The following is an 18,280-nucleotide window of genomic DNA, read 5'->3' on the forward strand; positions in this document are numbered from 1 at the left end:
TAAATGAAGATATGTCCATGTTACATGTATATGTATGTATGTGTGTGCGCGCGCGTGAGTGTGTGTGTGTGGGGGGGGGGGGGGTGCGTGCGTGTGTGTCAAAATTAATAGCATAACCATTCTGCTTAACGTATGGCTTCGTGTACTGCACATCCTTGCCGAAATGAAAAAAAAAAAAACACCACGGACAAATTTATTTCTTGCATTTTATGACACAAAATACGTGGAGGGCGGTACATTAACCTCATCTCCAGACTTTTTTCTGTACACTTTGTCCCATGTGGCCAAATGTACTCCAAAGCCGATTCTCGAAATAAAAAAACCCGCAGCATTAGTGTCATAGATACGCTTATTTCGTTATTTATGTCGGTATTCATTTTTTTTTCCACGTATATATTTGGTTATATGTACGAAAAACATGACTCATAAACGCAAATTTAAAGAAAATTGAATTTGGTCTCACATGTGGCTTTTAATAATCGCAATATTGGTTTGAATAAAGAAAACAAAGGACTTGATAGTAATAACCTAGCAATTTCCAACGTCTTATGACATGCATCAAGAAGACGAGATAAATTCCTTTTTTTATAGTGTAACTGGCTCATGGTTTGTAAAATGCATTTTTTTAATTACGAAATATATTGTGGCAAATCATAAGGAGTGTTAAAACAAAAATATCAAAAGCTGGAACACTTCAGCAAATGTTGATATTTGCTCAAATATCGCCTTTGAAGACCACAATTATCATTAGCGTTTAGCGTTTAAAACGGCTGTGGTGTTGCGTGATTTGTTATTTGACAATATAACGTGATGTTATCAATGTATTATAAACAGGTCAACATACTTTAGTTTTGTCTAAGTTCCGGTGGCCGTGTGGATTAACTTGCAGTTATCTTTTTTTTCTTGACTTTATTGGCGTGAGTTCGAACCCCACTAAAACCAAAATACTTTTTTATGCTATAACTATATTTTTGTGTGCAATTTACATATCATAGAGTAAAATAATGTTAAAGTAAGTTTTCAGGTGCATTACCGGAACAACTAATCTTTGGTCCAACAATATGAGCGAGTCACTTTAAACGCGGCCTAATATTTATAAACTCGTACGCTATTTACACTTTAAACCGTTAATTTTGATTAGTTTTCTCCGTCCGTTTGTTTATAATGTATTTGTTTAAGCAAGAACTCAATTTAGCCGATGAAAGGTGGGCGTATTATGAAAAGAGAGCAACAACCCTAACACTAGTACCAGCTAATCGCCTTAAACTTTAATACTTGCATAACGTAGAAGATCATAAAGACTCACTTAAGAATAATCATTGTATTTCTTGGTTTCCTTAAGGTTCCTGAAACTGCCCTGGGAAATGGTGTGTTGTACACATGCAATGTCAGGTGAATTGGCACACTCTCTTTAAGTACATCTTAAATGGTAAATAATATACACTTAAATGTCTTAATTCGTTGTTTATCTGTTACAAGAACTTTGTATGTCTACAGACATTTATTGCTAAAATGTAATTAATTTTGTAGTTATTTAAGATGAAAATGTATAATTAATTTATTTGCTAGCAAATTAACTTTACCCTAGGTAATATAACCATCGATTAGTTACTTTCATAGAGTGGTTAAAATGTGTTTTAATATTACTTTCTACACAGGAGTGAAATTAAGTGATCATGCCAACGGCGGCTGCCCTACAAGAGTTTGTCCTTCTGTGGTATTACGGCGGAATTAAATTAATAAATCAACGGAATTTGTCTGACTTGTTTCCACAATATCGCGACAAAGATATTGTGTTCGTGAATGTGTTAATGACAAAACAAATGAAAAGAAAAAGGAAATGTTAATGACAAAACAAATGAAAAGAAAAAGGAAATCGTGCAGGAAACTTGTTATAACCAAGTATTAAACATCCCGTTTCAAACTATATTAGTGCTTTGCACTCTTATCCTTGAATGAAATCTTTGCATCATATTGGGATTTAATCATCCAAGGTCACACCTACTGACTAAATTAAATAAGAACAGATATTTGGCAACCTCGTAATTCTCATCATTCGTATGTTCCCAACATGTGGTATATGCTAATTAAATTTAATTCCTACATGTTAATTAAAATATTTTAGAATGGCCTTCCAGTTAGGTACAAATCATACTAGAAATTAGATGTTAGAGCTTCTGAACACTTGTGTCGATGAAATAACTCGCTACCCGATTTATCTTGTACTTGCATTTCATTCTTATAGAATGTGGTGGAAAGTAGAACGTCGCTTTGTTTTCCTCATCTTCAAAAAGTATTAATAATATATTCACCATATGATAACAATATAATATACATGTTACTATATATATAGTAACAATTTACTGAAGGAATTTGTTCCGGCGAAGGGATTATTGTTTCCATCCGTAAGATTATCTTGGCATATGAGGGTGATTATGGTATAATTCCCGACGAACACGCGCACGTGCACCATGACGTCATTTTCACGAAAATTAAATAGACCGAAGAATACCTTGTAGGTAAATACTTAAAAAAAAAGCATCGCTTTTAAGGGATTTAGGCGGAACTCTCACTGCAAGGTTAGTGAAATTAGTTTAACCGTATATGACTAGTTCCGTGTTTCAGTAACGAGTATTACCGGGATGTTTACATTTGGTGACGATCAAAAAGAAGTGTTACGAAGAAATGTTTTTGTTTTTTAAACATTTTGTTTAACTTTTTCTGCTGAGAAATGTTACTTATTCCAGCAAATAACCTTTTCTTTTGAGAAATGTTACCTATTCCAGCAAATGGCTAGGGTTAAACAAGCCCAGATTCTTATGAAACTGCTCTTAAGCTTGATCGATCCTAACAGTTCTCACATTTTGAAATGAACGCCAAAGTCTGCCGATGTTACAAATTAAATTTGAGAAATTGCAATAATAATTTTGCCGTCTAATTCCAAAGCTTTACAATTTTAATTGCCACAGTGAAGAATTACCCTCGGGCAAATATTCTCCCACTCGGGTAACTATTAACCAACAGCCATGGTCAACAATTCATAATTCTATTTATAATTGAACTTACATGGACAAAATCAGGATTCGCCCATCTCCATATTTGTTCCTTTCAAACGGTCGTCTTATCTCATGAAGCCAACTGTAAGAAAACGTTGTGTTTTTGGTTTGGTAAATGTTACACAGAAGAGTTATTTGTTTGCCAACGGTTGTTAGTAGCAACTTTAACCGATCAAAAATTATACTAACCTGTAGATAACTCACCAAAGTTGTATGTAATTGGCTGTGTGTCGTTAACTTTTTGTTATTCTGAAAAAAGCAAAATAGTTCAAATTTGTTTAAGTTTTTCTATTTTTATTTTCTGATGAATGTCTGGCGGCTGTAAATTGTTGCTGTGTTTTTTGTTCACAGAGAAGAGATTAATTTTCTTATCATATGGGATGGTTGTATATATTATATACCTATGTTTCTTAAAAAATCCGCTTTAGCCGATGTAAAAGGAAAACAGCGTTGTATCACCACAACATTTATGGCTCCGTACAAATTATTAATAATTCCTTGTTCTACATAGCATTTTGTTCACGCGTATTGCTTATATTGATTTCAGATGACAATGCTAACGATAGTTATAGCCACCGGTAGTTTGATACAATCGCATCGCATGTTTGATGAGCGTATATCTCGGGGTTCCAACTCTGTAACACAAGAGCTAGACGATTGATCAAATACAGATGTCTCCCCCTGTGGTTGTCCGGGTTCCGCGACATTAAAAACGCAGACATTTACTTTAGCCAAAAGGTTCGACACAAATTTGTTTTATTTATTATAATATCACATACTTACTAATATATATATAGCCAGTGGTTCTATTGTCTATTTTATTTCGTAAATTAACGAAATAAGCCTGTAAACACAATTGATACCTTTTATACAATATATGACGATACAAACATCATTATTACAATAATGCAATAATACTATCATAATAAATAAAAGGAATACAACAATGCATGAAGTATCATAATTAAAACATACCGGCAGCAATATCATAAATAATCTTTTGCAAGATTATATTATACGTCAGGGTTATGCGTTCGTTCACGTCGGTTCTTTAGATGGTAGTGATTTAGCCGGGAAAGTTAGCACGGGTAATTTGATTAGATAAAGCGCCCCCTATATATATATCTAAAAATAGCTCACTCCTACGAGAACCGGAATGACCATTTACATACTATACAAGTACATAACAGATACATACACGACATACAGACGATACATTGACATTACATTTACAAGACATTGACTACTAACGCGCGTTTAACTTAATGATGAAATGATTAAACGAACGGGTTGTTACATATATCTATACTACAATGCCCATACATTTTAAATGAACAAATATATGCTTAAGTCAGTTTCTTATCAAATAACCCCAAAAATCATAAACAATAAAAAAATCAAAGTAAGCTATTTTACAAACGAATATTACTTTATTACAAATGACAGTCGTAACGAAAACTCAATCGTTTGTCGAATTTAGAGCTTATGTTTCCCGACTTAACTTTTCGACAACCACAGTGGCTACCAACGATTGACACGATTCACATTTACTTTTCAATCTTGATGTCGTCTTAAAAAACTCGGCTTTATTTTACATATACATTCAAATAACTTATATATCAGTCAGTTATATGATACAGGTTGGTCCTATATGGGATATACGGGTCAAAACCCCATTATTGTTTCCCGCGCTTCGTATAGTAGCCTAATTCGGGCTATGAATAAAACAATTCACGAAACAACAATCTAAAATAGCGTCATGTCGTTTGAAAAAGGCTCGATGTTAACCTCAACTAATTGAGACTTAAATATAACTGTGACATAGGAAGGCACTTTCTTAAAACTTTTTCTGGAATTATCTCAGAACGGATATATTCTTCCCTCGCCGCTAAGAATAATCATGGTGAGATGGTCTTTTACAAAATACAATGCAGATTCAACAAGGGTACTTTTCCCCTATTTAATAACAATGTAAGCTTGCATTTTTCATATTAATAAAAAGCCAAATTCATTTAATTTCAGTTTAATAACTGATATGCATACGAGTATTGCCCTTCGAACAAATATTATTAGCACAGTGTATATCTTTTCATATTTAAGAAAAAAATAAGTTGAAATGTTGTCGCCATTGTTCGTCCATTTCACTCTGTTAACCAAGGGGCAAAACTCTTAAATAGTTTGGACTTGTTCACATATTTGAGTGTTTTTGTGATACTGTGTACCTTGTTAACTGTTGTTTACATCTGCTTGTATTGGTTTACTGTTGATGACAAATGCAGACATTCGTATTGCTGCGCAATATACCTGCGACGACGTAAACAACACCGCCGCAATACATCGTCAGTTTTCATAAACAAAAACAAGCGTATCAGCTAAGGATGCCATCGAACCATTGTACTTTTACAATAAAATACTTTTTCTTCTAAAAATGAGATATTTTTTTAGAAATACCTATTACGTATCAAGATGAACCATATACTTATTCTTTTATTCCTTTTTCGGAGACAGACATTAAAAGTTTATCGTTCAGAGAATGTTATTGTATTCTCCGATTGGCTTGATGCGATTCCTTCGATGTAGGAGTTCACTGTATAAAGGCTAGTTTTCCGATGCTAAAGTAGTTGATATTTGTATGATGTAAAGTTCAGAACAACAGGAGTAACTGTGATAGAGACTTGATTAATTTAATATCGAACGTGAAGTATGTTTGCGAGCTGTTGGTCATAATTAAAGGTTTGAAACATATCACAAACTTTTGTTTTTGTTCATAATTGTATACAGAAACATTTAAGAGGATCAATATAAAGCCTGCAAATAAAAACAGAATATTACAGCACTGAAGAAAAGCCTAGAAATGTATTTAACGCTTTTGGTTGAGATGCAAATTTAATTATTCAACAAATTGCCAATTATTAATTAAATAATTGTGTTCAAAAGTTTAAAGAGATATAAACAGCAGAGATGAATGTGTTTAAGTATTTTTTCTGATTATTTTATCTTATTTCTAAACGTTCCCGGTAGATAAATTTTGAAATATGACTTTAAATGGAACTACGCCTGAAGAAGCAGGTGAAAAAATAAGCATGGAAAACGCAACTGATATACCTCTACCTGTGTTTGATGAAATGAACCTTGTCAAACTACTTGTTAATGGAACTTTGTTTATTTTGTCGCTGTTTGGAAACTTATCAACGATCGCTCAAATGTACAGAATGCGGCGGCGAAAATCTACGATAAACACTTTAATAATCAACTTGGCAACGGCAGACTTATTGGTGGCGTTTTTCTGTATGGGAGTCGAGGCAGTTTGGGCCGCAACGGTACAATGGTATGCTGGAAACTTTATGTGCAAGGCAATCAAGTTCGCACAAGTTTTCTCCTTCAATTTGTCCACATATATAACAGTTGTGATCAGTTTAGACCGATGTTTTGTGATTATGGATCCTATTAGTCGCCACAGGGCGCCCAAAAGGGTCCGCATAATGATAGCAGCGTCTTGGTGCTTTTGTGCTATCCTTAGTATACCACAGGTAAGGAGACCATTACCTAATATTCATTCAATATATATGCAAAAAGCTACAGAAACATGCTCAGTAGCAAAAAGTTTAAACATAAACCCGGTTTAGTGGCAATGGGCAACGCCAAAGACATAGAACACTAACTTTACCTCTTGGTACTATTGCAAATTTAAGTAATAGACTCGTGAACCGACGTCTCGTAAATTCACCATAAGATTAAAGAATTTTGATCGACAACATGAATGGGGAGAAGATCCGTATTAACCATTCCGGTTGGTTTGCAAAACTGTGAGCAATATTGCCTTACAATGAGACAAAGATTTCGGCAGCTATAAAATATACAAATTAAATAGGATAAAATACCTGACTTCTGTCAACGAAACGTTTTTACAATTACACGGTAATTACTTTAACAAATTCCTTCTCATCTTTGACCATCTTTGTCCTTATACTGTACACTGCATCATGATAACAAGTATGTTCGATTCATTGAACTTCAGAGATTAAGTTCGCGTTTTAAGGTATCCAAGACACAGTTCCATATTTTTCAGTTTATGATCTAAACGCCATAGTGTCAACAACGCCAACAACGTACTATATTATTAATAATAATATTTACTTTAAAGAAATGTTTACTGCACAGTGAACTGCGCTGTGTGCTTAATTGTTACCATGGTTTAAAAAGGGGCCGTTTAGATAACAGCAAAACAAACACAGCAACTACATGAAACGATAGAAAATACATTGCGGTTTACACGTAACAATACAATAGCGTTTTGATCACGCCTGTCCAGGTAAATTGGATCATCCCTCTTATATAGGTATTAAAGATAGATTCGTTCATTGCCAAATAAAACTGAACGTTGCAAATCAAAACTATTGAGCACAAAATTTGATTAATTTTTTTAAAACGGGTTTGAGAAATCCCAAGTAGTAAATTACTATTGTAGCGTGTAAACATAATATGTAGTTAAATGCCTTCTATGGTGCACTTTACATGCGATGTACGTATAAAAAGACATATGTCTTTGTTCGTGTTATAGAAAATGAAATTTATATGAGTACAGCCTACATAGACTGAAAGCTTTTGATCTTGTTGATCATACAATTACAAAAACGCGAATTCTGTCCAAGAACACCCATCTTTATCATAAGAAAATTTATTCCTTCTAGGTGCCTTTAAAATTTTATCTAACCATTAATGGATGTATACAGTATTTTTACAATTTGTTTTGTAATAATAATAATAATAATAATAATAATAATAATAATAATAATAATATGATCCGTTGAGCTACTTGTTAACACTTACGTGATAACAATGGGATATAAAACCGTTCTATTAAAATGGTTTTCGGTCCGATAGTTGTGCATCTAATGTGGGAAGTACAACAAAGAATTGAAAAAAAAACTTTTTCTTTAAGCTGTCAAAATTAATGTGTTAAGCCTTGTAAAAATAGCAAACAGATTAAGTCAAAAAGGTAACTTCTTAAATGGGTTTCTATATACGCTTAAAATGAAGTTGACTCATACGTATTAAAGACGTTTATGATTGCTTGCTGTTCGCCACTATGCGATAATCGCCCTCGAACTCATTATGTCCTTCGGGCCTACGGCCCTCAGGCCATTATGGACATCTTCGGGCGATTATCGCTTAGTCGCGAGCAGCAAGCAATCATTAACCTCTTATTCATGAACAACATGTCGGTTAAACATAAAAAAGCTTTTGACATAATAGCATGCATGTTAGACATAATATACTGTCAATTAGACATAATAGCTGGAGCGGTCACAACGTAAAACAGTTGTGGCGTTCCATAATGGCGTATTAGGATCGGAATCGAAAAACCAGGAGTCCTATTTGAATATAATATATATCATATTCTAGTTTTATATCAGATGCAGTCCAAATTATATCATTTACCAAACAATATCACAGTGTTACGAAACAAGCGGCAGATTTCGGACAGTGTAAGCGTTTATCCTGTCAAAGCCGCGCATCCATAATTACATTTTCTTTGAAAAAAAATGATACCAGTTTTTGCCCTTAGGGCATGAATAATTAATACTCCTAATTTATGTTTAATCTTACCGTCCTTAATCAAGTTGGGTCGTGTTATTGTCTTTGAAGGGAGAAGAAGAGACTCAATAAAAAATAAAGCGCAGGTTTTATTCCAATATGTCCTCTCTAAATATATAGGGTGAACGATCGGATTGTACGGCTGGTTATAGCGATAGAGAATTACATTTCACCATTAAGAAATAAGTATATAGTTGATAAGTCCTTTAAACTACACACTGTGTCATGGCTATTTGTCTTAAAGAAATCATCCATCTTTAACTATTTAAGGTTAAATAATATTCCTGCTAGATTTTTGAAGGCAGCTGCCTTATTAAAATACAAGTCATATTTTCAATCAAAGCCACAAAGTGCAAACCGCTTTTGAAGAAAAATCGTAGATCATAAGTTTCGAATTGTAAGCATTTTATTCAGTTGACCAAAATCTTTTGGTGATTTATATACGCTAAGCTGGAAATATTCTTATAAAAATGGTATGTGGAGTCATTGGGGGTGGTTTCGCTCATACTTAACCGACATGAACCAGTCTGTTCGTGCGTATTATACCAAATCGGATTTTAATCAAATTGTGTGCATCTTGTTTGTATGCTGCATTAATGACATGAATTAAATCATCCGCTCTAAATGCAAATTGATACTTTATGCTGATGACAGCGCGATTTAAATTTCATATAAAATCCCTAATACCATTATACAAATTTTGGAACAAGAATTGCAAAACTACAGCAAGTGGTTAACTGATAACAAATTATCCCTTTATCTAGAATAGACGGAATGCATTCTCATTTTCAGTTCCAAACCTAAACATGAAAAAGTAGGTGTTTTAACATAAATTGCAATGACCATGTAATCAAGTCTCAAGAATCAGTTAAAGGATGTTTTAACAAAATCTCTTTGTAATTTCATAATACGATGCCATCTGGATTATGCTGTGGTCGCACCATGAAGTTAAAAAATAGACTCCATGTGGCACAAAAGTCTTTCATTTGATTTATTAAAAACGTTGATTGTAGAGCCTGGCTCTCAGTGGCAAGCTTTGCCGATCTTAGTTTTTTTAAATAGACATAAGATATAACTTTAAATGTCGTGCAGAGATGTAAACAACTTAGGCTAAATCGTGTTTACATATGTTAATGACTTATGTCAATTTCATGTCGAAGATTAAAAGAGTTTTAAGAATCTAGTGGAAACTTATACTTAAAGGAGGAGAATACTGTCTTTGTGTATTTTTAAAGTTTAGATATTTGTTAAGTATAAGTGTGCTTTTTAAGAACATACCCATATGTTAAATAATTTGTATGAGATGAGCATACGAACAAGGTGATCCGCTATCAATTTTAAATGCGTTCAAGTGTTCAAAAACAGTAATCTAATCGAGGTATATGTTTGTGACGTATATTCCAATTTCCGTATATGATCATGCAATACCTACTATGCATTGGTTTTACACGCAACATCAACAATAAAATCAGGATGTTTATGAAGATATAGGTGTAGTGTATTGCTTTTAAATGAAAATAATATCCACGATGTTAACATAGATTATTGAAATGCAGCTTTATGCTTATTTCATGGTATGAAAAAGCAACAAAAAATAAAGAATAAAGAATTGCTGACTTTTTAGCCAAAAGAGTAACTGATCTCGGTATGTTTGAAACGTTAATCTGCAACCATATTGCTGTTAGAAAATAGTTCAACGTTAAACATTCAAAATGTACCAATCGATGATCAAATTGAACCGATTCATGATGACATCTTCGCTTAGGGCATTGGCTTATCTGGGACAGTCACAAACACTTTAATTGATACCAGAAAACGCTCAAATAATTTGACATGGGTCATATTAAAGACAGAACACACACATAACACTAAACATTTTATAAATAATGAGATATTGTAAATTGCAAGAAATCGTCTATCGACGATTAGTGGGGCTACCAACCCCCACCTATGTAAAATCAGTGGAAAAAACAGAGTTTAAACGAAACAGATCATGAATTTTACCTTTATGATGCTGGCGTATATGTAGTAAATGTCCTACAATAAATATGAGCACCAATTAAGGAATGAATTGTGGGGTTGATGTCATTATCGGGGATATGAACGCAATTGGGTAGGTTAAAGTACGCGTGGAGTTTTTTTTACCTGATGTTTAGATGAATGAATCAGTTGTCTTCATGAGTTAATGGAGTGTGCGGTATACCTTAACAATTTCAAATCAAGTATCAATATTCTGACTTGTTCTTTATGTTCGAATAGACAGAAACATTATCCATCGGCACCAAATACATGATATCAAACTGTGCAACATACTTCTATCAGCATATGCCTTATACATCAATAATCAATTAGCGATCTATAACTTAATAATTTAAATTTATTTTAGGGAGTAGAATGATTTGCAAGAAGATACTACTTTAATATTTAAGGTGTTATTGAATTCAACTTTTTAACATCGAATGTATACAATGCTTTGCATCATTATTTATTCTTCTGTTCATTTCCTTTAAATTATTTACTATTTTCAGTGCTCATTTTGTTTAAAAAGACGCCTACTTATGTGTTATGTTCATACTACTTTAAAGTAGATCATTCAAACAGCGATTGGATTGGGAAAAGTATCATTACATAATCAAAAACGTTTCGATTATGATTTAGTTTAACACAGGATGCAAATGTAAAATAAAGAATCTCTTTCGTCCTTATTGTTGTCTTTATGTAAAGATAAACCCAATCAATAGTCTACAAGACTTCTGTTATTAAGTTCATCGCAGAAAGATCTATAGAAAGAAAAGAAATAATATAAATTGATGGCGATAAATACTCTGTAAATGCAATTAAAACGCCCTTAAACAGTGTTAATTATTTTCTGAGCTTCGATTTTTCCTCTTTGGACATGCGAACGAAAACACATTAGCAAAAATGCGTGTAAAATAACCACAATTTTCATTTTAAAATCAAATACCACCGTTTAAAGTCGGAATACCAGTTAGGATAAAACAATTACAGAAATAAATAAAAGTGAGTATCTAACTATGATAGATTCTCATATAATGTCTGATAAATTTCAAAGGTCCACACGATGCTTTATTAAGAGAAATGTATGAAAAATACCAACGAAATTAAAAACTGGTCCACTGACTTACTATATGCTAATGAGGCAGAAAAGCGGGCGGAGTCTAGCACCAATGTTGTTTAGCGAAAAATCGCAGATATATATAGGTTTGTTTTTTAAAAGCCACTTGTTGTGTTAAATGCCAAATCAAGTGTAGTAAATCATTGGAATGTTAAAACTAAGATACTAAAAGCTTGAACCCTACAGCAAATGTTGATATTTGCCCAAATAACGTCTTTGAAGACAACACTTTCCATGCTGTGTTGTTGCGTGATTGGATAATTTACATTATCACGTTGTCTATTGTGAGGTGTTGGTGTATCTGTTGTTTATAGCCCTTCTAGCAGTCTAGTTTCGCACTTGAATAAAACCTAAATATTTTCAATATCATATTACCTAATAATGATCACATAAGAGTTATTATTATATTACTGGTAAACTGTTTAAACCAAAAGCTTCTTAAGAATGCTAATAATGAGTTTTTTATGCTACGGGTGTTTAGAAAACGACGTAATGAACAAGTTTTGTCATGACGTTGTGCGCGCCAAATTTCAATTTTACTTGGACGATACTTTCGGTTTTGCTGCATTTTGAAGTTGCATTTTTATCATTCTAGGGCTTTAAGGTGTTGAGATACCATTTGGATATACATACAAAAAATAAGTTTACATCACCAAAGCATAGTGGGACTTTAAATAATACATATTATTATTTCAAAAATACTTTCTCTTGAGAAAATTCATGACAGAAATATTTAAGCCACCCCACAGGGACATGTCCTCGTAAAATAAGCCGGGATTGACTCACTTGTATGTTACATCTACACAATCTTCTTTACATCTGCTTCAAATTCTTAACGCTTAATAATTTAAAATGTCGAAAAAATGTGTTTTCTATAGCAGGAAAACATGATAGGCGATTAGTAATTCATTTTCGTTTCTCAGGTGGATACTGGCACCCTGTCACTTAAGATGAAGTGGTTAGAAGCTAACATTTAAGGTCACTTAAAATCTAAAAAGTGTTATTTTTTAAATAAACATTGTAGTTATAAAAGTTTACCATTAAAAACACATGTGCACGTCTGAATTCCTAGCAAAACATAGTATATAGGGAATATAATAATATTTCCCTTCATAAAGCGGAAGGCAAATAAGCATTTTAAACAAGATTGCTTATAAATCAAATGCCATGGTGTATGTGTAAGTAACTAACAATAAAGACAATTTAATTTACAGAGATAAATACTATTTCTGTGTACGGTTCGACTTTGATTTTACATCGATTTGTATGTATGTGTTTAAGGAGAAAATCAATACTTTGCTTGCCCCCAGAACATGTTCCGAATTCTTTGTTGATATTTTTTACTATAATAGGACTTTTTCTCTTTAAATTGTATATTTTTTTACCACGCTTTTCGGAATGCTTCGAAAAGTAAACGGTATCATAAATCTGCGACACCTTCTAAAAACGTCACATGAGTGACGAATTCTCAAACCCGTCACAAAATTGAATTATTCGAATTTGTTTGTTATTTTCTGAAAGTTACATGTATGTTACTTCAGACGACCACTATAGTGATGCTGTTCTTTGAGATGTTGCTGCTTTCCTATTTTCTTTAATACGTGTACTGAATAGAAAATAAACCAAAATGATCGTTTTTACATTTCCAGATATTCATATTCCAAACAGCGAAGGGTCCATTTCGCGAACACTTTGTCCAATGCATAGATATGGGATATCACGACGTTGCTTGGGGGAAACGAGTATACAGTATTGTATCGTTACTTCTTAGTTTCATCGTGCCGCTGCTCATCATGGGGATTGCGTATGGCTTAATATCAGGCACAATTACGAGGAAATCAAAGGATTTTAGAGGTGATATCCATTTCCTAATGCAGTTTTATAATCTACCTTTCTCTGATCAAAACGCAATATCAAGACTACCATCTGGTTAATGATCAAATGAGTTCGTGTGAGGCGTATATTTATATGTTGTGTCTAGCGTCAGTTCTTGAAATTGTTTTATGTCCTGAAGTTCTATTGCACAATTCTCCTCAAATGAAAACTCGTAATTAGAAAACTGATTACGATTTAAACAAAGACTGAATCACGATTTTAATACGGAATGCAGTCGTCTGGAATCCTTAAGAGAGATTTACTGGTAGAGGGTCATTTTGAACAAGCGCTGTCATGATTAAAATACATGTCCATTGAGAAGCTTTATGCGACCTACACATTTTCTGAATTGGCTATCTGAATTTAAATCATCATAGATAATCTAAAAGAAATATAATTTCATCATAAAGAAAGTATTGCTTTTGTTTCAGAACCTGAAGAGAGTTCGATATCATCCGAGTATGGTCAGGGTCGCGGTCAGGTTCGCAATCATCTGTTCCGGAAGGCCAAACGGAAGGCCCTTCGAATGTCCATAGTCATAGTAGCAGCCTTCATATTCTGTTGGACGCCATATTATGTCGTGTTTATGTACTTCACATTCCTCGATTTGAGTGCAATGCCTAGGAAAACCATGTTGCCACTGTTGTTCATCGGCCATTCCAACGCGCTTATCAATCCAATGATATACGGAGCCTTCCAACTTTGTAAGGTGCATAAACCAAGGTCAGTTGACCGCAGCTTTTTTAATTATTCACGCTGCATGCGTCTTTACTGCACATCAAGCGCCAGGCATTTTGATGTATGACAGCTCAAGGTTTGAAAAGATGTATGTTTATAATGCTCATACTCACCAGTACCGAAATATAAAACTTGTTCATATATTCAAGATATTATATTTAAAGAGCATTGCCATGAAAACAGAAACTACATGACCAAATCCATTAAACTAACATCTTGTTTGAAAAGCACAAGGATAAAGACCATTTTCGGAAACAACACGTACAGCGTATAACCAAGCTGAAAATAGCCAAATACTTGGCAGTCTGAGCTGTTTATTAACTTTGTACAGAAATGGAAATGCGTGATTGATACTCTTTGTATATTGATATATTACAGTATGCACTCCAAGAATATTATTAGTGATAATTACAAATTAAAATGCAAACTGACGGATAGGGCATTTTCCAATATATTATTATTATTCTAAAGCACCCGCATAAATACTTTGTGCGTGATACTATTATTCATTTTTTTGTACTGCAGTTGTAGGTCGCAAGAATATTATCATATGCATGTATACATGAATGTTGATGTTAGCTAAAAGATTCGTTCACTTAAACAAGACAGTTGTTTTGGGTGCAAAGAAGTACTTTCTCAGTTGTAGGTGTCGAAGAAGTAATCTATTACTTGCGTGGTACAGTCCATCCAGATACAAAATAACATCTATTACACAAAGTACTCGCTATTCTCATTTCATTGACAATAGTGATAGATTAAAGAAAATATTTCAATGCAATTTATTGTCCCCTGTAGTCGTAGTCCAAATAAGACACGGCATGCTTAAAATATAATTTGGAGCTTCTTAAGCATGTGCGATGTATTTGAAAGAAACACATTGATTAAAAACGATTTTCTGTCAAAAGGTACTAACACAAGTTATATTTTACCTAGCTTTTCGGCGATATTGATTTCATGCTTTTTGTTTATTTATTAACGGGACGATGCATTATATCCTGATAAATGAACCGTTAAAACCAAAGTTTATCGAAACAAAATTTCACTGTTACTGATAGTTTACCGATTTTCACTTTAAAAATGAACATAAACATTGACAAAAAATCAATGATGCCATTTCCGAATTGATGTCATTTTGCAAAACAATCCAACGATTTGCCAATGCGATGCAAATTAAATTTAAATGATTAATACGTGTTGTAGCAATGAATCAACCATAAAAGGAATTGTTTGTTTCAGTTGTTTGTTTTAGTGTAAGAATGCTGAATTTCATCTAGCAAACGCCGAAATCAATTGTAGGAGAGCGGTGAAATCTACACTAAAACAACCAATTATTCTCCATAGAAACAGAGATATCAACTGTATTCCATTGGTTAATTGTTCCATGTTCTTTGATTAATTTATTTTTGCTCAAAAATGTATATTTCTGTCATAAGTTGTTGCAAAAATCACAACTCAGCTTTTCGGTATTTGCTAAGACAAAAATGAAACATAGATAACAACTGACACTTATATTTTTCAGGTTTTGGAGAAGAAACGAATGGCAGAGTTACTCAATGCGCACGAAGCGAACCGTTCCCCACGTGCTAGACCCAAACCGCTACGTGGTTGTCAAGCACAACAACCTTGTCGTTCTATGTCACAACGAGGTCGCTCTCAGCCCTGGTATGAACGACGTGAAGGACAAGTCAAAACAACCGTGCGTCATAGTGTTATATAAAGTCAACAACAGCCAAGACAACGTTAACATCCTTGAGTCAACGTCGAGTGAAATAAATAGTTCCTATCGTGACAATTAGGCGATATTTGTCTTTGGACAAGCGGTGGTTGTATGTGACAGAGTCGTTTCATATTGAAATCGAAAACTAATGTAAAGTATAAAATTGAAAGTATTTTTTAGTATATTTTATGAAGATGAAGGCATCGTAAAGTTTAACCTAAAATTGAATCGTTATAAGAGTGTGCTTTAACAATAAAGTTATAAGCGTCTTAATTTTGAAATTGATGAATTACTACACAGGCTGTTCACAATTATGTCTAATGAGAAACTTATTGAACTCGTGTTTGTAGAACTATTGAATGTTCTAATATTTCGTTTGCGAACAAGTTCAAAAGTCATAGTCATCAATATATTCTTCATGCATGCCTGAATGGGGTTATGTGTACACTAAGGTAACGTTCATCACATTAAGATGTGAAAGAGATGTAAATTGAAACATGAAGGAGGACAAGCCAATTTTATTCCTTGAAAATGAGTATTTAATCTTTTAATTTAATCGTTTTGAATATTAAAGTTATCTGCTTAATGCCTCTTATTGATATCAAACTAGAACAAGTATTAGGTATATCCTTTACCAGTGTTTACGATACCTACAAATGAACAATAAGCGTAAGGGGCTACATTTCTATTATTATGATATTTCTAATGTATCTCGGTCTACTCTCTACCATTAAATACTGGACGAAGATAAATTTAGCAATACTTTTTTCACATGTTGAATTATAATGATAAAACTGCCAAATGTACTTGAAATGATCAAAACCTGATTGAAATTGACATGAGAGCCGTTATTTTTGTCATAAGTATATTTCGGGAACGAAATGATTGTTGCAGTCCACCATTTTGTATACATGCTGATATTAGTCGAATAAATTTGTTTCCATTCGTCAATGATTTACATCCTCGAACGCGCACTCCCAATTACCATTTCTTAGTTAAGTTTGGAGCTGATTATGCCTTTGAGTAGGGCAATGTCTGTGTCCAGAATAAGTGTGGTCCATTAGTCTGTTTTATAATGTTTAACTGGGGAATTAATTAATTTCACCATTAATATCATCACCATCACCATCATGCAGCAGCAGCATGGAAATATAACGAGCTACTAGAAAACCTTAAATGACATGACTCTATTTCACTTTAGCGAATCTATATACAAATTAAGTATAACAGACGTTTTAGAAGTAATTATATGGCTTTAAATCATATCATATAAAAATGTATGCTACTACATGTTAAATGGTTCACGCAGTATACATAGACACAACAATTAACTTCGGACAAAAAAATAAGCAAGGTGTGATTTTATGGTGACTGTCTTTAGACTAAGTATTCTAAATTTCGTGAGTTTATCTAAAGCCATTGAAGTGTTATCAGGTTTTGTTATGAGTCATTATTTTGCATTTAAACAAATTGGAATAATAATAATTTGCATAATTTCACTGTAGTTATATCTCGATAATTGTTTTTTTATGTTACTATGAGTTTGGCATGATGAATAGAACATAATGCCAATCTTATTTAAGAGATGTTTTGTTTTCATGTATCAAAATTTGTTTATTACAAATAACATTTTAACATCTATTAAACTATTGACTAGACTTATAAGCCTTTATGTTAAACTCACCCAAATATGACAGTTGGGACTGAAAATTAACAAAGTAATCAAGTGGAAATGCAAAATCTTTTAACATGACATATAAGACTGATCACTTGATATCTGCATGCAACAGGCATGTATACATTAATTTTGTATCACGTCTTAATCATGAACTTTCTACATGTTTCATGTTCTCCACAATTAAATTTAAATTTTCTTCCCCGCTCAGCAATCAATTCAGGCGTTGTAAAAGTCTCCGGATTTTCTCTTTACTTCCCAGCTGATGTCATCAATGTTCGGCCAAATAAAGAGTCCTAAGTCTGCCAGTAACCGAACGTATACCTCAGTATCATCAATTTCTTATATCTGACAATAACCATTAGCCAGTAAGAGAGGTACACTGCATAAAGGAGAGTGGATATGACAGTAAAATGTTGTATATTTCAGCAGTTAATTATCAATAACATTTTATTTCTTAAATTTCTTAATATTTAAAACCAATG

The 18,280-nt window shown here is 33.2% G+C and overlaps 1 protein-coding gene across 1 annotated transcript; it reads left to right on the top strand.

The window, feature by feature from the left end:
• The first annotated feature begins 6,091 nt into the window (after positions 1 to 6,091).
• LOC128226155 (gonadotropin-releasing hormone receptor-like) lies at positions 6,092 to 16,199 on the top strand. The gene is made up of 4 exons (XM_052936052.1): positions 6,092 to 6,586; positions 13,440 to 13,644; positions 14,097 to 14,388; positions 15,923 to 16,199. Exons 1-4 carry the CDS (start codon positions 6,092 to 6,094, stop codon positions 16,197 to 16,199), a joined length of 1,269 nt encoding a protein of 422 aa, XP_052792012.1.
• The last annotated feature ends 2,081 nt before the right edge of the window (positions 16,200 to 18,280 follow it).

The sequence above is a fragment of the Mya arenaria genome, chromosome 3 (assembly GCF_026914265.1).
Source record: "Mya arenaria isolate MELC-2E11 chromosome 3, ASM2691426v1".
NCBI lineage: Eukaryota > Metazoa > Mollusca > Bivalvia > Myida > Myidae > Mya > Mya arenaria.